General features: G+C 39.9%; 1 protein-coding gene across 3 annotated transcripts in view; it reads left to right on the top strand.

The window, feature by feature from the left end:
- LOC132664216 (uncharacterized) overlaps positions 1-26001 on the top strand; it is a 493245-nt gene that overhangs the window by 446162 nt on the left and 21082 nt on the right. For all 3 annotated transcript variants that reach the window (XR_013553546.2, XR_013553545.2, XM_078441793.2), the window contains one exon: positions 17785-17860. Coding sequence is in view for 1 of the 3 variants with exons in the window: in XM_078441793.2 (XP_078297919.2) it covers positions 17785-17860 (76 nt within the window). In the remaining 2 variants the exon portion in view is untranslated. The remainder of the gene's footprint in view (positions 1-17784; positions 17861-26001) is intronic.

Genomic DNA, 26001 nt, shown 5'->3' on the forward strand with positions numbered 1-26001 from the left:
TTATCTTATTTAGTCTTTATAAGAAGCCTGAGAGGTTGGTAATAATGCACATTTTACAGAAAGGAAACAAGCTCAGCAAGCTCAGGTAACCTACCAACATCACACAACCAGTGGTGACTCCAGTCTATCTATTCCACAGTGCACATGCTTCCACTGTATCGTGGAAGAGGACATGATCCCTGGAGAAATTTATCTAGTGAAGATCAGTTAAACATGGTCTACTAGAGTCATTTCATTGGCCACATCTGAGTTGACTCAGACTCTGGGGGTGTTCGAAAGACTTTAGCTCTCTGCCAACTATGGTTGAGTCAGAAACAAACAAGCAAACAAAGGAGGAAAAGTCTCAAGTACGGGGAGTGAATTAACATCCAGCAGCTCTAAGAATGGGTTAACATGACTACACATCAGTCTGTCTGATACAAGATATTTACAAAAATAATTAGCCTAACCTCCAAATTAAAGGAGGAACATCACCATTACTTAAGTGTGCCTATAAAAGATCCAGTATGGTGTTTTCCTTGCAAAAGAAAATCTTAGCAACCTCTGCAGTATCCTGGGTGTTTACCCACAATATGTTGGGGAAAGTAGGAGTTTAACTAAATGTAAATATCTATAAATCATCTCCTCCAAATGACAAACAACAAAGATAATTTACTCTATTTTTCTGCTGAAGTGGAATGTCCACCAACAATAAAATATCAAGTAGTACAGAAAAACTCTGAAAGAAAGATATCTTAGAACATAGTTACTGCTAAAGCCGTAAGAAAAGCAACCGCAGTCAATGCAAAGCGATAATTATAGCGTTCTTTCAAATCACCCTTAATGACAGAAAACCCAGCCTAGCCTCATTAGTAAACCACGAGCTACAGTCCAACTAATGGAACCCACTGGCAATCTCAATAAATATTCCATTTCTGAGAGCCTTTGTAGAGAAAATGGTTTAAGGGAGAGGAAGGGGAGAAATAATCAATTTTCTTTAAAGACTCTTGCTGCTTATAAAATTATAAATCAATCATCTATGTGTTGCTTAAGAGGCTAAGACAATGGAAACAAATGGGAGAAAATACTGTTTCGAAGACACACGTCTATTGTTGACTTAAGACAACAGATCATTTAAGTAATCTGAACCACTGCAATTTTTCCCAAATGCATAAAAACATCAGAGCTAATCAACTGTCATATTGTCAAGCTCAATCATACACAATCCTATCTTCACTACTTAAGCCATTTTCTTTCTCTCCTGTTATTTCAAACATTTCCTTTGAAGTTAAAAAAGGAATAAAATCATTTTTGAAGGGTGCCGAATGTATGGGCCTTTTAACAGAAGGACATTTGCAAAAGGGAAAAAAGCATGTGGCACACTGAAGGAGAAATAACTGACTCACAATCTCTTACCAAGTTAGAATTTTTAGGAAAAAAAAAAGTTTTAAATTAAAGTCACAGTAACACGGTTCAGATAGAAAGGGCCTCCATTACATTTCCATGATATTTCTTTTCTGAATCATCCGAAATCTAGTATACTTTCATCTTACCCTATGGCCTTCTTCTGGAAAAGACATAAAATAAAACCCTGCAATTAGCTTAAAAAATATGACAAACTCGATATCATGAAATATAAATAAGAACTAACTGGCAGAGCATGACAAAACAAAAAGCTTCAAAGACAAAAACTCAGCAGAAAGATAGAAATTTATCTTCTTATGTGGTCAGACATTAATTAGTTTTACTTATTTCAATGCCTCTCTGAAAATACCTATGATCTAGGTTGAGATAGACTATGCAATTTACTCATCAAAAAGAAATGTACATCTTATTCTTTTTAGGCTTCCACTGATTCTGATTTACATATGCTTAGTACATAAAAAGTGTTGCAAAAGTATTTTTTCCTAATACATATAATATATTCTGAAATGCTCAATACCTAGCAGGCTAGATAGCTCAGAATTCTGTTCCAGTGTTTTGCAAACATAAGACATATGGTCCATGAAGTTTCTTCCGCACATTTTGGACCAAAGCTGTTAAAGAAAGCAACTTAAATAAATTCTCTAAAATAACTTTTCAAGTGATTCCGAAATTTGTGAAAAATAACCCAATGCAACTGGTTTCAGATTTCAGAATTAATTTTAAATTGGAGAGTTTGATCAGGTATGGAATTATCTCTCATTAAACTTTTTAATCCTGATTAAAGGTAGCCAAACCTATAGACATAAAACCAATAATTTACATTTGGTTTCAAACTGGCTTCAAATTCCATTAGATTTAAAATTCATAGTAAAACTTGTTTAGTAGATGCATTAATTTTCTGTTGCTATATAGCAAACTACTACAAATTCAGTAGCTTATAACAACATCCACTTCCTATCTCAGTTTCAGAAGACTTAGAATCTCTGGGTTCTCTGCTCAGGGTCTCCCTAGACTGAGATCCAGGTGGTGAATGGGGGTGTAGACTCATCTGTATCTCAAGATCCTCCTCCAAATTCATTCAAGTTTTGGCCAGCATTGGGATCCTTGCGATTGTAGGAATGAGGTTCCTGTGTTCTTGCTGCTATCAACTGGAGGCTATTCTCAACCAGCTGTTCCCAACCACACAGCTACCTTCACAACACAGAGGTTTGCTCCTTCAAGGCCAGCATAAGAATCTCCTTTACTTATGGGACACCTGGGTGTCTCAGTCGGTTAAGCATCTGACCAACTCAGGTCATGATCTCACGGTTTGTGGGTTTGAGCTCCAAATCGGGCTCTGTGCTGACAGCTCGGAGCCTGGAGCCTGCTTCAGATTCTTTCTCCCTCTCTCTCTGTCCCTCCCCACTTGCGTTCTGTCTCTCTCTCTCTCTCTCTCTCTCTCTCTCAAAAATAAATAAACATTAAAAAAATATTTTTAAAAAGAAAAGAATCTCCCTTACTTTTCATATCTTTACCTCTTTGAAGGACCCACCTTATTAGATCAGGTCCACCCCAATAATCTTTTCGGTAATTCAAAGCCATTAGAGACCTTAATTATACCTGCAAAATCCCTTCTGCTATATAACATAATATAATCATGGGAATGTCATTCTATCATATTCACAAGTCCCAATCATAGTCAGTGGGGGAGAATTTTATACATGGTATACACAGGGGGTGGGTATATTCGAATTCTGTTTACCATAGATGCTTGTAAAAATAACACTACCATAAAATGCTACTATATTTTATGAGAAGTTAGATTATTTTTGTTTCTTGAAACAACAAGGTTATTTCAATAGAATTTACTCATACATACAAACAGTACAAATCGTTGCAGTTCATTTCCACAAGACTTTGGATGTCACAGAATTTGGTGAAGCTTCTGTAGCCTTCCTGCTATGAAAATGTTTTTAATGTATAGAATGTTACTCCACCAGGACAAAAAGAAATCAGCTGTGGTTAGGTTAGCCTTTCCCTCCCAGGCTAGCTCAACCACAGGTTCTAAAGCTGCACACTCAAAATACCTAGGTCCTTTGTTAGTCTGGAATAGATGGGGAAATCACTGGGAGACTTAGTCCATCATAGGGTGGAAACGGGGATTCAGTTCGGATCCTATATATAGATCCAATACCTGGTGTGCCGGCTGCTGCATCCTGTTGGCATCCTGAGCACCACAATGCCTACTCTCTCCCCAACGCTTCTACTTGTGCTTGGTCCATTTAACTGGATTTCTGACACATTTCTTTGGTAAGATCTATGTTTTGCCTTCGAACAAGCTTATTGGTGTGAGTGTCGGACCACCTGTCTCAGATTCTGCCAGGCGCCCCCCTGGGCCTTGTCCTCCATGTCCTTGGCTGCTGGACACATGCTCTTTCCCTGGTGGTAGAAAAACTAGAGCCCCTCTTTAACTATCACCTCTTATCTGAGGATTTCTGTTATCTCACTCTTCTCCTGGAATTGAACCTTAGTTAAAAATACTAATCAGAATAGCAAAGTAGCCACGATTCATTTAGTGTCTGCCATATGCCAGGTATTCAGATGGCTACTTTACATTTATATAAACTTTTCAACAACTTTCAAATGAATTATTATTTCCACTTACTGATAAAGACTGCAGCTCAAAGGGATTATGTAATTTGCACTAGGTCATCGATCTGGTAAACATCAAAGTTGGGATTAAAACCAAGATCTCTCTAGTCCCAAACCCCGTATTCTTGCTCTTCACATTTTTTTTAACGTTTATTCATTCCTGAGAGAGAGAAAGAGAGAGAGAGAGAGAGAGAGAGAGAGAGAGAGAGAGAGAGAGAACGAGCGGGGGAGGAGCAGAGAGAGAGGGAGACACAGAATCCGAAACAGGCTCCAGGTTCCAAGCCGGCAGCCCAGAGCCTGATGCGGGGACCGAACTCACTGACCGCGAGATCGTGACCTGAGCTGAAGTCGGATGCCCAACCGACTGAGCCACCCAGGCGCCCCATATTCTTTCCTCTTTAAATAGAGGAGAATATTATTTATTTTCCAAACTAGGTCACTTTTGAGACTAAAAGAGAGTCCTATTAATAATTACAATTAATAAAAATTATTGAAATTAATAATTATTATTACAATAATAATAATAATCAACAACATAGACACAAGCCAAGCCTGTACCAGACACATCAAAAGGTAAAATTTCTTTAACTTTAGCTTTCATATCCTTTACATCTTAAGGCCTGATTTTATGGTAAGTTGCCTCTTAGTAGCCAGTCCAACAATGGGGGTGACTTCTCCAAGTGGATATCAGCTTTCTCCCCTTCCCTGTTGATCAGTGATGCACAGGTCAGAGCATGCTTCAAGGCTATGCCTACCAAGCTATTTCCTGTTAGTCTAACAAAAAGAGGAGACTGAACTTCCGGGTTGTAAAGCCTGACAAGTCGATTTCACATTCTTCAATTCATTTACATGTAACTCCTCTTCCTGATCATTAACAAGATTTCTCAGTTGTATCTTTAGAGACCAAAGAAGCCTCGAAGTAACCGAGATTTTCTCAATTAAATCTATATACTCAGTTCCCAGAACAGTAATAAACACAAAAGAGGTTTTCAAAATGTTTACTGATTATGATAAATATGGATATCTACACAACTACAATATTTTGGAATATGCAGATGAGGGCATGTACATGTAGGTGGTTTTTACACAGACTCTCTCCTATCTCATTCATCTGTAGCGTGTATCTTTCTATATTTCCTTTTTAAAATCCTCCAGTATTGAATAAAAGCCTCACGAATGGAGGCTCTGGTACAATCTACACAAAACTCAGTATGCAGTGAGTACACAATGAAGCATACTAAAAAACTGATTTCAATTAACATGGTGTCCCAAAGTCTACAGTTTTCCACAAAGCCCATAATTATATCCACAATTAATTTTTAACTTTCATATTCATTAAATAACTTTAGAAAGGAATTCTGTGGATCCCTAATCCTTTCAGATTCTCTTCAGAAGAAGTGTTATGTAGCCTTTTAACTTAGATAATTCTCATTCAAGTCTTTGCACTTTCAGACTCCTGTGCGGACACATACAAATGACTCTGAGACACTTCTTATTGATTTGGCCCTGCCTTCCTGAGAGGGCAAGAACAAGGTGATCGAATTGTCTTCATAAACTCTGGCGTGAAAATATAAATTTGCCAGACAATTTCCCAACATATTATTGTAAGTAAGTGTTGCTTAAAATTCTCCCATGAGAAGATAACCTATATTTAAATAAATTTGAGAAACACTATACTTTCCATTTCATCTCGCAATACTTATTAGCATCTCAAAGACTGTAGCCTGTGGCTATGTCTCCTACCAGGAACAAGGAGACCTAAAGACAAAGACATGCCCAGGTACATTTATAACTAAAGATCTCCTCCTAGCTAACCCCTAAGGGGGAAAGTTGGGCCATAGACTATAGACTGAGGAGCAAGTTACTAACTACCCTGAAGACTCCTTACATTGAAAACTCCTTTCTGGTGAGGTATCGGTAATCCCATAAAGATATTTTCCAGCTCTTCTGGGGACTGGCATCCTCAAGTAGACACTTTAATATCAATTCCCCATTCTTTGAAAGTAGAGCTAGAACCAGGAGCCCTGTGTGGACTTTCCCACTTCTCTAAAAGGCAATCAGAAACAATTCAGCAAAATGGCTATGGTAATATTAATTTATGTAAACATTATGGGGGAATATGGAGAAGTTCGTTTTCAGTATAATACTGAAAGAGAAACTTTGTGCCAACCAGTAGTGATAGTGATGAAGCAAACATAGGTTGGTAAAAGACATATTAAGTGGGTCAGAACTTCTAGCTCTGTCCATTCATTGACATGTACCTTGCAGGAACCCATGAAAAACCTTAGCCAGGAAACCCAGCAGCCAAGAAGTGAGCATTCATAAGTCAAAATAGAAATAAGTCATCAGAAAGATAGATAAGTTCACAAAGGACGTTTCTAGGCTTAACCACAATGTGTCGTTTGGTACTGAATCTATTTAGAACCAAGAGAAATCAACATCCTCTCTTTCCCAGAATCCACCTTGAGGAGGGACTTGCCAAACTGTAAACAATAGGCTACGTTTTCCATGCTTGGCACTTGGCGGCCACTTGCATTTGAATTGGCCTTCCAAACGTGGTGCCTCTGTTCATTTAAAAGAGAAAGGTCTAGTGCAGGACTTCTGAACCTCAGCACTTCTGTGGGCTCTATCATGGGTTCTATATAAGAGCAGTGGCAGTTCTATCTTAACCTCTGTCCCATGGGAATCCCAGTTAATGTCCAGGTGACATTCCACACATTTGTAGAATCCTGTCTGGCTTCTCTCCTTGGAAGCTATTTGGAGAAGCTATAGTGAGCTGAACTATAGTGAGAATGCACACGTCTGCAGGATGTGAATTCCAATCATCACACTCCCTCCTCATGTTCTTAAGGAGAATTTGCAAGTTTCCGAGTGCTCTTTCTTGGCCTGTAAAATGTAATGAACTCTCAGACATTTCAATATTGCAAAAAAAGAATTCAAAAGAAATGGAAAACCTCATGTGTTTCCCCGATTGATGGACTAACTCTGCTAAATGATACTTTATCAGGTTAATTTTGAGAGACAACCCCTTTATTGATACAAAAAATCTTCTGTCTCCACTGATTCACTTAATTATTGACTAAATTCAAGATGCTTGGGAATGAGAAGTAGATTTACAAATACTGGAGTCTTTTTCATACAATTAAAAGCACACTTAATGGTACCACGAAAAGTCTTCTCTGTGAGCCAAGTGACCGCATAATGTGCATTAGGTGAAATTCCAGAGGTTTAACGATTGATTTTCCCTACAAATTGTGCAAAGTGAGTGCAACACTAAAAGCAAGGAGTGCTGTCAAGTAAGGACTATAATTAACAAAATAAGCTTATGAAAAAATAAAAAAGATGAAAATGAATCCAGTTCACCTTGAGAGAAGCCCCTGAGTAACAGGTTAAGTAATATATTCAGTAACTTAATACAGTTGCTAAGGAAACAATTGTTTGCAAAAGAGGATTAATGGTAAGAAGGAACCAGACTCAAATACCAGACTTAATCTCATGTTTTCATTATGCAGGAAAGATCACAAATTGATAAGGGCCTGTCAGTTGAATCTGCAACATCCAAGCAATGCTACACCTAATTGTATAATACATATAACAGATGTGGATTCCCACTGGAAAACAAAAATATACCAGATACACGTAGAGAAATGTACGGGCTTAAATGGACATTAAATGACATGTTAAGATGACCTGGAAAATAATGCCATATACACAATATATATAAAATGTAGATAAGACTAAAGTAAACATAAGTTTGTCTAATGAAATTCTAACACCTTGCAGAAATAGTTTTTATTTTTCTAATTTTATCTTCTTATATTTTGGAATACTTAAAATTCTCATTTAGGAATGTCATTAAAGGGTGAAACTTAGAAGAAAAGCTAATGCTTTAACTTTCAATTCTTTCAAACAACAAGCAACAAAAATTCTGACTTGTAGAATCACCCTGGTCCATAGGACACCTTCGTCTTTGGCAAAGACGGTGGAGGGTAGGTTTCTAGGAAATGCAATGTGCAAGGAACGCCTTTTTACCTTAAAGGATAGATCAATGTGTATCATCAGCCCATTTCTGGAGGGGGAGTTTATGAAATGGGCTTTACCATCTCTCTGGGGTTGTTTGCTGGTCAATATCCTCAGCCTGGTAACCCAGCAGGGGGTAAGAAGGACAAGGAGCCCTGACCTTGACCTCTGACAGAGGTTTGAATAGTCTTTTACAGAAAGATCAAGTAAGCATCCTAAAAGACTCTAAAATAAGACCAGGAGTGGTAACCTTATTTAATTAACTCATTCCCCTGAACCAAGAAAAAGCATCAGAAAATGCAGCTCTTCATCCAGGCCTTTGGAGGACCTCTTACCCCATGGGAATTATCTTGTTCCCTAACCCTACATTCCCAGAGGCCCCATTCCTTTCCCACTGTGACACTTTGATCCTTTCTTCCCTTGGAAAACAGCTTTCCTCGGACTCCCTCCCCTTCGCCCCTAGGAAAATTCTACTTCTCTCCCATGAAAAGTCTATGGATATCTTCACCTCTTTCTGCATTACCGCCAAGTCTGCTACCTCAGACTTCAGCAAACTTGGAATAGACGTTTTTCTTTGCTCAGGCTTTTGCTGGTTCTGAGGGGAACCATCAGCTGTGCACCCATGAGTAGAAGGAGCCAGTAGAAGCTGTTTAGCAATAATGGCTGAGCCATGTCCCTCTAGAACCGTCTAAGAAAGGGGAGTATAATCATATAGAAGAAAGCACATTCTTCGCATTCATGGGGTCTTCCTCCTACTCTTTGAGAAATAACACCTTGGTGTTCAGAGACTCTTGCTTCTTTCCTGCCTTGCAAAGCACTCACCTTTCACATAAAAGAATAATGGCTCTGCCCGAGCCGTCATCATAGATTGTGCAATTATTGAATGCATTCTCTCTCAGATCCCATTTGCTTCCCTGGTGGTGAGGAGGGCGTAGTGGTTAATTTTTCTATATACAGAGATTCCTCTTTCTGGGGTCTAAGATCATGTTTTTGGAAATACAAAAATACCTCCACAGAGCTGCTTGGCCTACAGTCATTTTTATTGACTAGGTTTTGTCTGACCATCATAGCTAACTGTTACACAATTTTATGACAATTGGACATTAAAAAAAAAAACCTATCAGGACTATAGATGACAAAAAAAATAGACAAAATGCTTATCATACCATTATTGCCAATAACTTAATTACTAAAGTAACAGTAGTCAAAACCATTACACCCCCAAATATTCATTCATTCCTTCAACACATATTTAATGGACACCAGCCACATGTTAAGGGTGGGGTATCGGGAAAGAAAAGCCACCAGACAGAGACACAGCAGCCCGCCCTTGGTCAATGGAGCCTTTCCTCTGGTCTCCCACCACTGCCCCACCTCTTTCTCCTTCCTCATCTGTTTTATTGCTCCCCAGTGTGGGGAACGCAGCACAGGAGCTCTATCTGTCTGGAGCAGATAAGTACTGAGTTGGCTTCTTCACACAGACAAAGCTGCAGCCTGGGATCCTGAGTAGCACATGCCTCTCCTCCCTCCCTGTGTCCTCCCCGGCACTCACCACCCACCACTCCACACTGTTCTAAGTGGCGCTGGGCTTCAGCTTTCTAGACAAGCATTGACCTTAGACGTAACCAGCCTGGGGTGATTTCCTCTTCGAATGCAGGTGGTGCGGAACACTATCCACAGGTCTTCTCCATGACAGTGTGACCACAACGCACCAAGCGCCCATTACCTTCACTGGTAGAATGGCAGCCAGTTCCCATGGTGAACACACGGCCAGCTTGACTGGATGGGAAACAAGGCGCTTTCCACTGAGGGCTTTCGTTTTTGTTTGTGCATCTGTTTGTGTGTTTGTTTTTCACTTGAGTATAGTTGACACAGGTTGCATTAGTTTCAGGGGTACGACCATTGTAATTCAACTTCTCTGTGTTATCCCATGTTCACCACAATTGTAGCTACCATCTGTCCCCATGCAACGCTATTACACCAGTGATTATACTCCCTAGGCTGTACCTTTTATTCCCATGACTTACGTATTCCATAACTGGAAGCCTGTATCGCCCACTCCCCTTCACCCATTCTGCCCATCCCCTCCCCCTCCTTCCTCTAGCACCCATCAGTTTGTTCTCTGCATTTATAGGTCTGATTCTGCTTTTTGGTTATTATTTGTTTTGTTTCTTAAATTCTCATTTTAAATTATTAAATGCTTCATTTCTTAAATCCTCAAATTTCGTATAGGTGAAATTGTACGATATTTGCCTTTCTCTGTCCGACTTATTTCACTTAGCATAATACACTCTAGGTACATCCATGTTGTTCAACAATAAAATGGACCAGGAACCTGTTCCACCTTGGAACAGGGACGGGGGGGGGGGCACCCAAAGATAACAGAATGATTCTCTCTGTCATGACAGCAATGACTTCTGTTGCTCTGAGTATAGAAAGGGTGCCCTTGTGCTGCCCTCTGGCTAAGCTGCCAGTAACACAGGAGCAGAGCAGCAAGGGTGAGGTTTCCATGTAAAAGAATCTACCTCAACAAAGGAAAAAAAGCTTTTAAAAATCTTATAGAATCCTCAGCTCTCCAGGGAGTTAGACGTTGCTCCCGAGTGCTCACAGGTCCACACAAAGCACCTGTATAAGGCATATATTTGACTCAGTACAATCTTCCACAAAACATATTCCCCCTGGCAGGGGAAATGACAGATAAGCAAACTAGTATACATTTTTCACAAGAAAATTGTGGCCACACTTCCACTTTTTCCCTTCTCTCCAACTAAATCCTTAAGTCTTTTCCACCTTTCCTATATTTTCTCCATCCCTTTCCTCTCTCTACGTGCTTGATATCTGTTCACTAAGCTATAAAGACTCTGCATCCTTACCCCCCAGAATAACTTGGGCCTCAGAAGACAAGGCAAGTGGTTTTGGGAGCTGACAGAACTTCTGATGCCTTCATAATCCTGTGAGAAATGGGTGTTATCTGACATCTGTCTGAGGGTGTCCGCAGACATATTTCTAGGTTTGGTATTGTCTGCTTTGTCTCTGGGGCAAGCAATAGAGAAGAGCGATATTGATGAACAAATTAGGGAAAGATAGAAGTAAACCGGAGGAACAGAAATGCTTCCATCACAGATAACCCAATGTGTTAAGGTAAGAAGGAGAGAGAAGGAGAAAGACAATCCCCTTCTTCCCTAAAGGTGCCTCATCTCCAAACCTCCATCCCACACAAATATTGAGAAAGCTACTGTGATGAGCACAAACTTTAGGCAAAAAAATTAATGTGAAGAACTGGGGCGTTATTTTTTCAACTCAGTTTATACTTTGAATCCTCATTCTCCTGAGTTGAAAACCAAATTTTTTATCAGTTCTGCGCCCTTCCTATTCTGAGGTAACACGACAATTCTGGAGCATTGGTGGAGTGCCAGGCTTGGAGCTATGGCCTGGGAGAACAGACATCTGAGTCAGACGAGTCTGTTCCTATCGGCCCACCAGCCAGGTGTCATCCCTGCCTCTCGACTGCAGGTGCCCTTAGTCCAGCTCAGCCTCAGCTGTCTCCAGCTGCTCATCCTGCAGCCTCCACACCAGTTTGGGCCATGGAGACTATGCTGCCTACAGCATGACCTAACCTCTGTGCCGCCGCAGGCAACCGGAATTGCTCTTTGGCGTTATATCACCCTGGGGAAGTGAAGGTCTCCCTGGCCAACTAAACCTCCTCTGCCTAAATCCACTTGAAGACATTAAGTCCTTCTACGGAGTTCTGCTATCCTCCCAACGCTGTCTGAGAATCACGGCCCAGCCTATCTCTGCTCTGGGTCCCCTAAACATATCTGGTCTTTTATTACCTTTCTGAGCCTTGGCCTCTTAGAGGCACAGGAAATAGCCCCTCACCCACCTTATCAAGGGCCCAGTGCTCTTCTCACTTGCCTCCTGATGCTCTGTCCTATGGATCAGAGGACATTTATCCAATCAGATCATCAGGGGAGACAGGTTTGTTTTCTTTATTAGGATCTCCCAAACTTAATGTTCATGCCTTTTCTCCTCTGAAGGCTATGTTTGGTTTTTGAAATTCAAAACCCAAAGGAAAATTCTGGGTTTGTTTCTCTCTCTTTCTACTGTCTTAGCCCTTCTCTAAGGAGGTAATAAACTGGAAATAGCATCAGGAGTGCTGAGGAAAAGGAAATACTAGGAGAACACACACCCATACCCACATATATATATAGATACATATATATGTGGGTGTGTGTGTATGTTATATATGTATTTTTATGCATCATATAATATATATTTAGTTATGGTTATAATGTTTGCTTGACACACTAGTTTTCTGATATGACACCAGCATATTCTCAATAAACCTAAATTGCCAGACAAGGCCCCTGAGTGGTTCCCTTGTCTATTGTCTCTCTGTCATGGTGGCAGGCTAGGAAAATAGCAGTAGTAGGTAGCAGAGAATACATTTTATTTGTATTTCTTAAAGTTAATTTATTTATTTTGAGAGAGAATGAGTGAGAGAGAGAGGGGAGTCAGGGGAGGAGCAGAGAGAGAAAGCGAGAGAGAGAATCCCAAGCAGGTTCTGCACTGGCAGCACAGAGCCTGATGTGGGGCTTGATCTCACAACTATGAGATCATGACCTGAGCCAAAATCAAGAGTCAGATGCTTAACTGACTGACCCACCCAAGTGCCTCAAAGAAGACATTTTTAAAAACCAAACTACTTCACATGTGTTCATTTCTTCAAATAAAAAATGTTTGGGAGTTCCCTGGGAGACCCTTGAGAGAGAGCCGGTTACAGCTCCCTGCACCAGGGGAGAAGCATGGGCTTCAGTGTATAATTAAACAGTAGGTGCATCTAAAAGCTTCAGAAAGGAGTCTTGAGAAGTCTGGATAATATTTGAATCAAGGTTTCCAAACGCCTCTTCACAAATAACCTACTGCTCTTCTGGATTTGTATGTTTATCTAATCATGGTAAATAATTTTTACAAATCCCACCTGACTGGCCATTGTATTTAAAGCCAGTGCCCCAAGGTTTTGCCGTCCTGCTTTTCTTTGCATCTGCATATTCTAATAATTACATATATTCTGTTAACATCAGACATTTCTCTCTAACATTTCAAAAGCTTCTAATGTGTGGCCATCTGGCACATGGACTCCAATAGATGGCTCTGCTGTATGTTCTCATTCTATCAATGTATCTTTCTATGTATCAACTACCTATCATCTACCAATCTCTCAACTGTCTATCTACCTACCTAACTGCCTAACTATCTTTGTAAGATTCATGCCTCTCTTCCTATAAGATTCATTGGACAGTCATACTTGTTAACGTATGACAGTCATGCTGCCTCCCCTGAGAGCCCGTAGGTTCTGTTGGGACATGCACTGCGTCTGTGGTGGGCACCACTGCTCCCTGGGGTCTAGCCGAGGAGGTAGCATACGCAAGGGATGAGTAAATATTTGTTCAATGAGTACATGGTCCTCTCTGAGAGCAGATACCTGTTACCGTTGGTTATCCATTACCTGGGATTCTGACTTTGCGAGTCAGTCACCTCTCACAGTCACAAAGCACGTGCCTCCCCCCACGGGATCCCATCACAATCGCTCCGATATTTGCAATGTGGCATTGCACATCCCTATCTCTACAGACCCACCTCGATGCTTCTTCTTTCACTCAGGAAATGCACATGAATTTGAGTGCCGGTACCGTGTGAAATAGTTCACATTTGCTCTTTTTCTTTAAATTGTTCAGCAAAGTGTGTACTTGATCATTACTAATGGTGTATTTGCATTCACCTCGCAGCTCATCTTGACCCATCGGCCCGCTGAGACCTAAAAATTGAGGGCAGCTGCTCTAGACCTGTGCTTTCAAACCACTATGCATACAAATCACCCGGGGTTTTTGTTAAAATGCAGATTCTAACTCAGTAAACCTAGAGTGGGGCCTGAAAGTCAGCATTTCTAACACACATACCCCAAGAACCTGCCCCTCCTCTGGTCCATGGACCACACTTTGAGCTGGAAGGATATGATTACTGCTCATCCAACCGATTGAAATAAAGCTTAACAAGTGTACAGCCTAACAAAATATTTACATCTGTCTTAAAGATTTTTTTCTTTTTCACACTTTTGTATTGTTTACTTTTTTTCTCTCCCCATTTCATACACATCTAGCCATGGAAAGTAAGTTTGGCACAAATGTTTTTAACAATAAAAATAATTTCTAACTAAGTAATTTTTATTGCTTCCAACAATGCTGCAATGAAATGGACATGTCTCCCTGTGCAAACCAGCAAGATTTGCTCTGGGCTTACACCCTGCAGTACAATCCCTCTTTCATGGCAGAGCTACATCGCCAACTTCATGCAGCATGGCCAACCTGCTCTACTGAGCCGTTTACCAAGCTGCAAACCTGACGGCGACATATGTAGGATTCTCTTTGTTCATGAGGTTCCCGCATGGGAAACTTAAACATAAAATTCATAAGAACCGTTTTTATCTTTGGGGAGAGAGGGGATGGGATCACAGTAAGGTAGCCAAGAGTCTTAACCTTCTCTGTAATTTATGATTTGGAGAAAAAAGAAGAGAAGGTAAAATGTTAATATTTTAAAATACTGGGTGATGGCTAAGTATCAGTTTCTTATATTATTCTCTGTACTTTTCTGTCAGTTTCAAATAGTCCAGAATTTTTGACAGCTTTATTGAAGTGTAATTTATATACCAAAAACAAAAACAAAAACAAAACCCCTGCACATATTTCATGCACTATTTCATGAGTTTGGGCATATGCGAACATTCAGGATACCATCGCCACAATAAAGACAACGGACATATCTATCACCTCCAAAAGTTTCCTTGTGCCCCTTGTTTTTGTTTTTTTTTTTTTAAATAGAACTCTAGAATGTATTCATCTTGCATAATTAAAACTCTATTGGACAACAGCTGTCCATTTCTCCCACCCTCCAGCTCCGGCAACCACTATTACGTTCTCTGCCTGTATGAGTTTGACTACGTTAGATCCCTCCTAGAAGTAGAATCATGAGGTATTTGTCCTTCTATGACTGGCTTATTTTACTCAGCATAATGTCCTCCAGGTTCATCTATGTTGCCACAAATGGCAGGATTTCTTTCTTTTTTGAGCCTGAATAGCAGTCTATTGAATACATATACTACATTTTCTTTAGCCATTCGTCTGTCAGTGGACACTTGAGTTGTTTCCACGTCTTGGCTATTGTGAATAATGCTGCGATGAATGTAGGACTGCAGATATTTCTTCTAGAGTCTGATTTCCCTTGGATTTATGCCCAGAAGGGGGATCGCTGGATCATACGGTAGTTCTAATTTTAACTTCTCAAGGAATCTGCACACTGTTTTCCACAGCTGCTGTACCATTTTTCTGGGATATGACACCAAAACCACAGGTAACAAAAGCAAAAATAGACAAGTGGGACGATATTAAACTAAAAGGCTTCTGCACAGAAAAAAATCAACAAAATGAAAAGTCAACCTACTGAATGGGAATAAATATTTGCAAAACCTATGTGTAATAAAGAATTGATTTCCAGGGGTGCCTGGGTGGCTCAGTCGGTTAAGCGTCCGACTTCGGCTCAGGTCATGATCTCGCAGTCCGTGAGTTCGAGCCCCGCCTCGGGCTCTGTGCTGACAGCTCGGAGCCCGGAGCCTGTTTCAGATTCTGTGTCTCCCTCTCTCTCTGACCCTCCCCCATTCAAGGTCTGTCTCTCTCTGTCTCAAAAATAAATAAACGTTAAAAAAAATGTTTAAAATAAAAAGAATTGATTTCCAAAATATATGAAGAACACCAACAACTCAATAATAAAAAAATAATAACTGGATCAAATACTCTATAATATCTTTAAAAGCCTAAAACCATTACCATACTGTAAGTGACGTCTTCTTGTTCTTTTGTTTTTGATCAAATTCCTGTGGTGAAATGAGAAACAAAGGGAAGGAAGAGGCCACAGAAAAACATGAAATATGAAATATGAAAATTTTACAAGCAAAATAAATTCTATTATCCTTCGGATTATTACATTTACATTCAATATCTCGGCGGGGGGGGGGGATTATCTCACATATTTTAGATTTTCTGTTCCCTAAAAACTTATAAGTTCTCTACTCTAGAATGAAAGAAAAAAAAAAATCAAGAGAGTGGATCCTTTCACAAAGTGCCTTAATCTGGGAATTTTTCTAGAAGGAAATAAAATCGAACCCACAGGAGGAAGGCGTCTCCTGGCAAACACCATATTTCGAACACATCCTTGGTGCGAAGCTCTAATTATGTTATCACTGACTTGCCCTTGGTACTAAGGGGAAAACTGATTTAATTCTGAGACTCTGAAGTTTACTAGCAAGTGACTCACCTTTCTTAATTCCTTCTGCATATTTCTCCCTTTTTACTTCCTATCCCTAAACTTAGAAAACTGTTTTCTTTTACCTATTTTAAATTCACTAGAGAACAAACTGTGTTTTAGAATAAATTGTTCTAGAGAATGGAACATCTAGAAGTCACATTATATATTCTCGCACTGAACTAAAAAACCCACAAATGAAAGGAAACTGAAATAGCTCCTATTTAGAAGCAATGAGTCACTTTTCCAGCTTTCACTGCTTCACCCGGTATAGGAACACCCTTTCTTCTATGATATCTGCCTTCCAGTAATCTACGAGCACAGTGTAGTTAGCAGAGTTGTAGCTGGGGAACACACGAAGAATTTTCCTGCTAAATCCACAATATGTCACTTCATCTTCTCCACATTTCTCTTTAACTTAAAATTGTTCATCCTGATTTCTAAGCATTAGAAATCCAATTGCGTCTACGTTTAAACTTTGGGAAATCGTTCCCTTGATGTTTTAGAATTTGAAATGGTCTAAAGAGTCAAAAAGGTCATCAGTGAGCACAATCAGAATCCATTAAACCGTAAAGACATATTCTAATGCAAAAGTAATTTTAAAAATCACATCTGAGGATCAAATTAAATGTTTATTTCCATTTAATTCCAAACTTTCAATGATATAACCCTCTTGGGCCAATTTCGCACTCTTGGTTATACAGTAAGTTAAGCCTTCTGGACGCACTAGTTTTCTTTGCTTTTCATGTAGTTTATTATTCATCGCCATCCTGCTCTTCCTTTCTACTCATTTATCCATATGGAAAATGTGTTGACATAAAAAAAAATTGTATTATGGAAGAAAAATCTTTGCACGATTCCTTCTTCTCCTGCAGCTATGAGAGGTACATGTTCTATTGTTACACTCCATTTCTCATATGTTCACTCATTGCCTAGGAAACCCCCAGATTATATTTCTTCATTCTGAAGTATCAGAGCCTCTGTTTCCATTAAAAATTCACAAATGCGGGTGCTCCTGGGTGGCTCAGTTGGTTAAGCGACCGGCTCTTCACTTGGGCTCAGGTCATGATCTCACAGTTTGTGGGTTCAAGTCCCACAGAGGGCTCTGCAACAGCAATATGGAGCCTGCTTGGGATTCTCTCCACCCCCCACCCCCGCCGTCTCTGCCCCTCCCCCACTTGTGTGTGCACACTTTCTTTCTCTCTCTCTTTCAAAATAAATAAACTTTTTAAAAAATTTCACAAATACAGACTGAGTTATAACACTAATAGAGTAGATTCGAGAAAATTGATAAATTAGACCATGGAGTCATAAGCTATCCTAAAAAAAGCCTGAAACTTGTTACACCCTTTTCTTTTTGATTTGTTTTGGCAGCTTTTCATTCCCTCTCCTCTGTACAGAAGTCTCCCCATCGCCACCAGCATTCCAGTTGGACCTCAGGAACGTAAAGGTATGAGAAATACTTCTTCCTTTCCCTGTATGAGAAATACCTCTCGGCACTCAATGTCAGCCATTGTCTTCCACTGTACTTCCTACCCTGTTTGTCGCTAAATAAAATCTGTGATGTTGCCCTCATATTCTTGACATCCAAATACTATATAGAAAACATGCCCCGCGTCAGGCATTCAGAAAAGAAAACATCACGAAAGCTGCAGCCCTCCAAGTATGTTTGGGTGACTCTTTAATTCACAGCTTTCGAGCTTTCAGATGGAAAGAATGCCGTGCAGCAATGAGAGCATGGGTGGGGGACCAAGAAGGATCTGGATTCAAACCCAGTCTGCACCTAATTTTTTGACCTTGAGAAAGTCATTTACCTTCTTGGGTCCTCTCTATTAATTGAAGATGATTAAATGAGAGGGGATAGGAAAAATACCCAGCATGTACTAGACACATAAGCCACATTCTATTGCCTTCGTGCCTCCATAATGTACTTTATAAGAACGTGTAAATAGTGTTTCCTTTTTTCTCATTACCCACAACTCTCGTTTCTTCAGTTGCCCTATTCCCCGAAGGCTTTCTATTCACTGTGAAGGCACAGTTTTAAATCCTCTGACATACCTTTTAGCTTGGGTTCTAAATTTACGTTCTGGTAAAAATATGTGTCCAAAGTAAATGAAATACAAAATAACTGAGACAGAGAAGTAGACATGTATGTGTCTCATTTGTGCTCTTGGGATTTAAATTTATGGAAGTGACTGAGTAATAACACCGAGGCCAATGGTACTGAAAGAAGAATTCATTATTTCTATTTCCCTAGAGAAGGAGGTACATCATGTTATGCAGGGCCACATGGAAAGCACCAGGGTTTGGGCAGGAGGCAGAAGAGGGGAAAGCCTGGGCTGTAGCCTTTTTTCATGTTTCCACAGGAAAGACCAGGCAAGGCTGGGAAACAATTTAAGATTGTCTATTTTGAATAATTCTGGAGGTTTTAAGCTATAGGAGCAGTCTCTAGCTGCCTGGTACCCAACCCTGGGATGATTTAGGGCAGGAGAAATATTGGCTTGATGTGTAAGTTAATAGAATTTGTTGGGTGAATACATTTCCCAGATTGGTTGATTTGCATTTGAAAGGTACACTGCCTGCCAAGCTGTCTCTAAGAATTGGCTAGCCCTGGGAGGGGCAGTCTCTCAGCAGCCAGAAAGATTTTTTAAGACGGCAAAACATCATAAGATAATAAAAATTTAAAAATATGATTAATACAATAGGGAAAAGAAAAAGGATATCAGTTATATGACATTAAAGGGAAACATTTCAAAAATGCAAAAAAATTAACTCCACTTTTAATAGAGAAATATATTTCAGCCGTGAGGCTTTTTTTTAAGCATAGTGAAAATACTAAATACATATATTTTTAAATTCTAGTGGGTTTTTTTTAAGGTTATTTATTTTCGAGAGAGTGAGTGTGCATGTGTGAGTGGGGGAGGGGCAGAGAGAGGGAGAGAGAGAATCCCAAACAGGTTCCGTACTGTCAGCACAGAGCCTGACATGGGGCTCGATCCCCTGAATCATGAGGTCATGACCTGAGCCAAAATCAAGAGTCCAATGCTTAACCAACTGAGCCACCCAGACCCCCCAAAAATGCTAAATATTTTTAAAGAACTTTTTCATCAGTGGCTCCAAGCAACTTTATTTATACCAATTCCTTGTCTGTGAATATTTGATATAAATATGAGGATGAAAGGAATACTGTTCACTTTTTTTAGTCACATTTGCTTCAATGGGGATAATGGGAGCTATTCAGTCTCCTAAGTCAGAACTGAGTCAGGCTAAGAAGTATACACCTTTCGGGGCACGTGGGTGGCTCAGTTGGTTGGGCGGCCGACTTCGGCTCAGGTCATGATCTCGCGGTCCGTGAGTTCGAGCCCCGCGTCGGGCTCTGTGCTGACAGCTCAGAGCCTGGAGCCTGCTTCCGATTCTGTGTCTCCCTCTCTCTGACCCTCCCCCATTCATGCTCTGTCTCTCTCTATCTCAAAAATAAATAAACGTTAAAAAAAAAAAAATTAAAAAAAAAAAAAAGAAGTATACACCTTTCCTTTCCTTCCCACACCTACCTCCACATCTCAAATGTAAGGACAGGCCCCAAATCAGCATTCTCTGCTTCACCTGTGTAACAATCATTTTTTTTGAAGACTGAACTTCTGTTAGAAACTCTGCCATGCCCTAGAGCTTTGAACATCAGTAAAACCAGGGCATCTTCCTAGGAGTCAAAGTCACTGAAAAGGCTAATATGTTACAATGGAATAAGAAGATTAGGAAAGTTTCTTTAAGTAAGTAGATTAACAAAAGTCGATTAGCAGTAAGTAGATAAGTAAAAGTATACCCAAGTCTGTGCTGTCCAACAGAATAGCCACTGGCTAGCACATGTCATTAATGTGCACTTGAAATATGGCTGGTCCCAACTGAAGTATTCTGTTAAGTATAAAGTACACACTGGCTTCATAGACTTGGATAAGAAAAAAATGAATGAAAGTATCTCGTCAATATTATACTGATTACATGTTGACATTATAACATTTTTGATATTTGACTTAAAAATTATTAAAATTAAACTTACATTTTTCTTTTTTTTTGTCAATGTGGCTATTAAATTTCTGTTGCATATACGGGTTGCATTTATGAGTTTAATTACATATTACATTTCTATTGAATAGTGATGATCTAACTCCTACAAGGGCCCCTTTAGACACCAAGCACCAAAAAACAAAACAAAATTAAAAAAAAAATTAAAAAAACACCTGAGGGCTCCAGGTTATGCCCAAGTCTTCAATGCCAACCTGCTTCTTATCTCACCCTTCCATATTCACAATGATTGACCTAACGAAAGCTTCTGTTACCTCCAATATGAATGAAACAGCAGATCCCAAATGAACTCTCTTTTTCTGTTTAAGCAATTCATGCTCTCCATCGTTTCTCGAGTTGTTTATCTTAAACAACAAACTTAAAACCACATCCCCTATATAAGAATACTTGAGGGGCGCCTGGGTGGCTCAGTTGGTTGAGCGTCGACTTCGGCCCAGGTCATGATTTCACTGTCCGTGGGTTCGAGCCCCGCATCGGGCTCTGTGCTGACAGCTCGGAGCCCGGAGCCTGTTTCGGATTCTGTGTCTCCCTCTCTCTCTGACCTTCCCCTGTTCATGCTCTGTCTCTCTCTGTCTCAAAAATAAATAAACATTAAAAAAAATAATAAAAAAAAAAGAACACTTGATTCATAGGGCGCCTGGGTGGTTCCGTCAGTTAAGCATCCGACTCTTGATTTCAGCTCAGGTCATGAGCTCACAATTCCTGAGTTCAAGCCCTACATCTGGCTCTGTGCTGACCGTGTAGAGCCTGCTTGGGGTTCTTTCACTCCCTCTGTCTCTGCCCCGCCCCTGTTCGTGCTCACGCTCTCTCTCTCTCTCTCTCTCTCTCTCAAAATAAATAAATAAACTTTAAAAGAAAAAAGAAAGAAAATCAGTGAAATACATCATTTAAAAACAAGAACATTTGATTTGTCACACAATAATGCCCCAATTTTTTTCTAAACCCTAACTCTAACATAAATGCCCAGTGTCCTATAACCATTCAAATCCAACCAGTTCAGATTACTTATCATCCTCCAGAAACTTCTCTCTGCTGCTATGCTTTTACTCTCTATTTTCTTTGCTTAGAAAGCCCTCTCCACAAAATGTACCTATGACTGTCCTACTCAGACTACAACATATCACTCCAATTCTCTTCTCTCTTCCGTAATTTCCAGCTCAGAAGTAATCTTTCTCACTTTAAGTTCCTTGAGGCCTTTGTTGGCCTCGCTTTTCGGGCACGCACAACATGATATTTTGTGGTACAGCTGATGGTGTACATTTTCTGTCCCTTCTCCAAACTGTAAGTATCTTGAAGGCAGGATACATTTATACAGCCCTCAGGACAAAATCTTACACCCAGTAAATGTTTGAAAGTAGAAGTAATTTGAAGTTTGCAAGGCTATCAGAAGAGAGAGGGTCATTCTGTGACACCCACAGTTTGACCCAGAGCTCAGAACAACCTGAAATGATTTCCAGGCAACCAGGAGTCCTAGCCAATCCACCTGCAGATGATGTATGGTAACACAGCATTAAGGAACTCACACAGCAGTCATTTTTCATCTTGGCTTTTCAGTGAAAAACATTCACAGGCTGATCATGAGTGACACAGAAGGTAATACAGAGATCATGACTGGCAGGGCAATCCCAACATCTCTCAACACCTGCTTGTTTGTTCAGCTGGACTGTATCACACTTGAAGAAGTGACCCATTTGATACATACAACAAAGCAAATTGGAGCAATCAATCAATTAAGCAACATGTTAGAAAACTAACTCAGATGAAATATTCTAGAAAAGCTGACTATAAAGAAGGCATTTTGAGGTCATGAATCACAACTAGTTTTAATCATAGAGCAAGGATGCATTGAGTGTTTTTGCATGTCGTGTCTTCAAGCAGACTATCCACTCCAAGAGGCATGAAACTGTGCCTAACATGTCTCTTTGCTTAAGTACCCATCACACGGATGGGTACACAGTAGGGTGTACAAGACATTTTGAACAAGGAAAATATATTTCCATCCAGCTGGTGGCCATCTGAAATTACTTGAGATGTCACACTTAGGTGTACAGAATAAATGAATTTAAATCAATTTTAGTTGATTTAAATAAACATTTGCCTTAATAGAGTGTGGATTATGAACCATCATAACTTCAGAAATCTTTTTAAGGCAAAGATATTCTTTTATTTGTTGAGATAGGATGAGATGTCAAAGGCCAGCTATGGAGAAGTAGAAAAAAATGTAAAAAGACAGATTGATTTTTAAAAAGAGGGTCAACTGGTTCAAGTTGCAGTCTCCATAGAGCTGATACAGGTTGGTTTATATTTCTGAGAGTCCAGTCTTATGATGGAGGCATTGCCTCCTGAGTCTGATGGGGATGATAGACAGTTGAAAAAAATAGTCTTGATTCTAGGGCTCTCATGTGTATCTGTCTTTCATGATAGAAGCCAGTGGCTTAATACAGAGGTCAGTGAGGGGAAAGTAACAAAAAGGGTTCACCCAGGTATATGGCCTTCACCAAGTATTACTGGATTTGAGGCAGGGTTCTGTCTTGGCAGAAATTTCTAAACAAACCAGGAAAGACATAAAACCCTTTCTTATAACCTCAATGAAAAGAGTAAGGGTTAGAGGAGTATCTGCCTCCATAGGCTGAAAGATAGACAGAGGAAGGATGTGACGAAAGGCTCTCAAAAGAGTATATATTTTAGTGGGAACTCACAAAAGATGGAATAATTCTACATATAAGGATCAGAGAAAGCTTCATAGAAGGAGCACAGCAGGTATCTAGTACAGCAAAGCTGTCTTATTCTTAGCTCTAGTCACTTGTCTGAATAGAGCTTGGCACTCATTAGTCAAGGACAAATCCAGGATTTGGGTAAAGTCTTCAGAGCCAGGGTAGGCCAGTACTCATGATGGGATTCCTTCTTGACAGAGTAAGAAATCTGCCCTCACAAATATGTGAGAAGAAGCACATGTCCTTCAATTCAAGCTTTGCATGGAAATTGCATTTTCTCTTAAAGAAGTAGAAAAAGAGGTTGAAGTTCTTCCTAGTCAACCAGGCAACACTTGTAATGTCTGTCTACCAGGACTGGCTATTGTGAGAAGGGCCTTGAAGGGATTGTTATGCCCTGTAGAACAAAAATACTCTTTACCAAACAAAAGGCATAGAGATTGGAAAAGAAGAAATACAACTGTCTCTATTTGCAGATGACATGATTGGCTATTTAGAAAATACCAATAAATCTACCAAAAAAAAAAAAAAAAAAAAAAAAAACCTCCTAAAATAAAATTTGTCAAGGTTACAGAATGCAAGATCAATCATAATTCTATATACAGGCAACAAATAGGTAGAAAGCAAAACTTAAAACACAATGTCATTTACAATCACTCCCCAAAAATGAATTAGGTAAGTGAAGCCTAAAAAGAGGAAATGTAAAAAGTATATACAAGATCCACATGCTAAAAATTACAATATACTGATTCAATAAATCAAAACTCTAAATAAATGGACGTGCTGTGTACATGGATTGGAAGATTCAACATAATAAAGATGAAAACTTTCCCTAAATTGCTATGTAGGTTTAATGCAAGTTCTATGAAATCCCAAGATCTTTACGCATATAGAAAATCTCAAAGTTTATATGGAAAGGCAAACAAGAAAAAAACAATTCTGAAAAAGCTACAGTAGCCAAGACAGTATGGAGGAATGTAGATCGATGGAAATAGACCCACAGAAATATGCCCAACCGAATTTGGACCAAGTGCAAGAAAATTCAGTGAAGGAAGGATACGCTTTTCAGCAAATGGATGTTAGAGGATAAAATGATAAGTTACAGGCTGAGAGAAAATACTTGCAATCCACATATCTGGCCAAAAGGTATCTGGAATATATAAAGAACTCTCAAAACTCAACAATTAAAAAAAAAAACTTTTCATCTTGCAAATGGCCAAAGACATGAATGGAGATGAATGGCAAATGAGCATATAAAAAGATGGTCATCATCATTAGCCATTAGGGAAATGCAAAAATTAAAACCACAATGAGAAATAACTATACTCCTATTAGAAAGGCTCCAGTGAAAAATGGTGTGGGAGGTTGTGACAGGAGCAAATCAAGACACAAGATGGCAGAAGAGGAATTTCCAGCACTGACCTCTTCCCAGAAACATCAGTCTGAACAACTATTTACTTCTGAAAATATGATGAAGAAGCTAAGGATTCCAGGTGAGAGATTACAGGACCTGGGTAGAGCACAGAAGTTAGAAAAGACGCAATCAAATGGGCAGGAGAGAAAGTTTCACATTACCCCTGTCATTCTTCCCCCACACCCCAGCATGGACAGGGAAACCCTCCTTCTGGGGGAGAGGGGGGGAAGGAAAATAAAGCAAGTACTGGTTTCCCCAGGTGGCTCCTATGGCCCCAAGCTCAAGGCAGGCTGCTGCAGACTCTCTCTCTGGGCCCACTCCAGTGCCACCAGGCTCCAGGCAGCTTTCCAGGGCTTTCCCAGCCCACCCAACACCAGGCTGGCCCAGGCAGCCCCAATCTCCTGGCCAGCAGCCATAAACCACATGGCAGGCCCACCCCACTTGTCCTAGGTCCTCGGCACCTGGGCCTCCCACAGACCCAGAACTCAACCTTGCCTTGTGGACCATTTGGATTTCAGGTAAAATTCCACATAACAATTGACTGTTATGCTGACTTTCTTTGCTAAATATTTCTCTCAGAGACCCTAGAGGGAGGCATTGCTATGTTTGGGATTACATTCATATATTCTGGGCTTCCCTGGTCATAAGACAGACATAACAGCATTGTGATTTCATCCCAATTCTAATGCAATCACTTGTCCTGTTTAAACAAACCCATGTTGAACTGTTCAGAAGAACAATTGTTAGGTGGAATTTTACCTGAAACCTAAGAGAAAGGAACTCTGGTAAACCAGGCTGGGCCATAGAGAGCAGACAGTTTTCATAAGTCATTTGCATTTTACTTCAGGGATTCTATCTCCTAAGTATAATTATAACAATTTCTTGGAATATGTCTGTCAAATTAGTGTTTCTCCATCTTGGAAAGAAGCAAGAAAGAATAGAATGAAGAATTTGATAGTATTTGCTCAAGAACCTACAGAATTTTCTATTTGAGATTTTATTTTAAAATGAAAGGAAAATAATTACTTGAGAATAGTTTACTCTGCATTATGAACTGTCTTCCTTTACTCTCTGCTCATCAATTGCAGCTAACGATCATTTCTCTCTAAAACTAAGCCCAGTTGTGGTCTGCTTCCTTCTCATCACTCTTGCTCTGAGTCATTGTTTTTGATCTGCTTTTGGGTCCTATGCTGATCTGTGTCCCAAGCTGACCCACGGTGGTTCATTTAAGTGAATCAGTGTTGTTGTGCTTTTTGGAAACAATTCTTGTTTCTTCTTTTCTTCTTGCTCAACATGCAATCCTTAAATTCTCATGTCTTGTTCTGCATTACTCCTGCTGTGTTTCCTATGATCTCTGCAATGCTGCAGTGATGAGGCACATCTACA

Source organism: Panthera onca, chromosome F2 (genome assembly GCF_046562875.1).
Source record: "Panthera onca isolate mPanOnc1 chromosome F2, mPanOnc1 haplotype 2, whole genome shotgun sequence".
NCBI lineage: Eukaryota > Metazoa > Chordata > Mammalia > Carnivora > Felidae > Panthera > Panthera onca.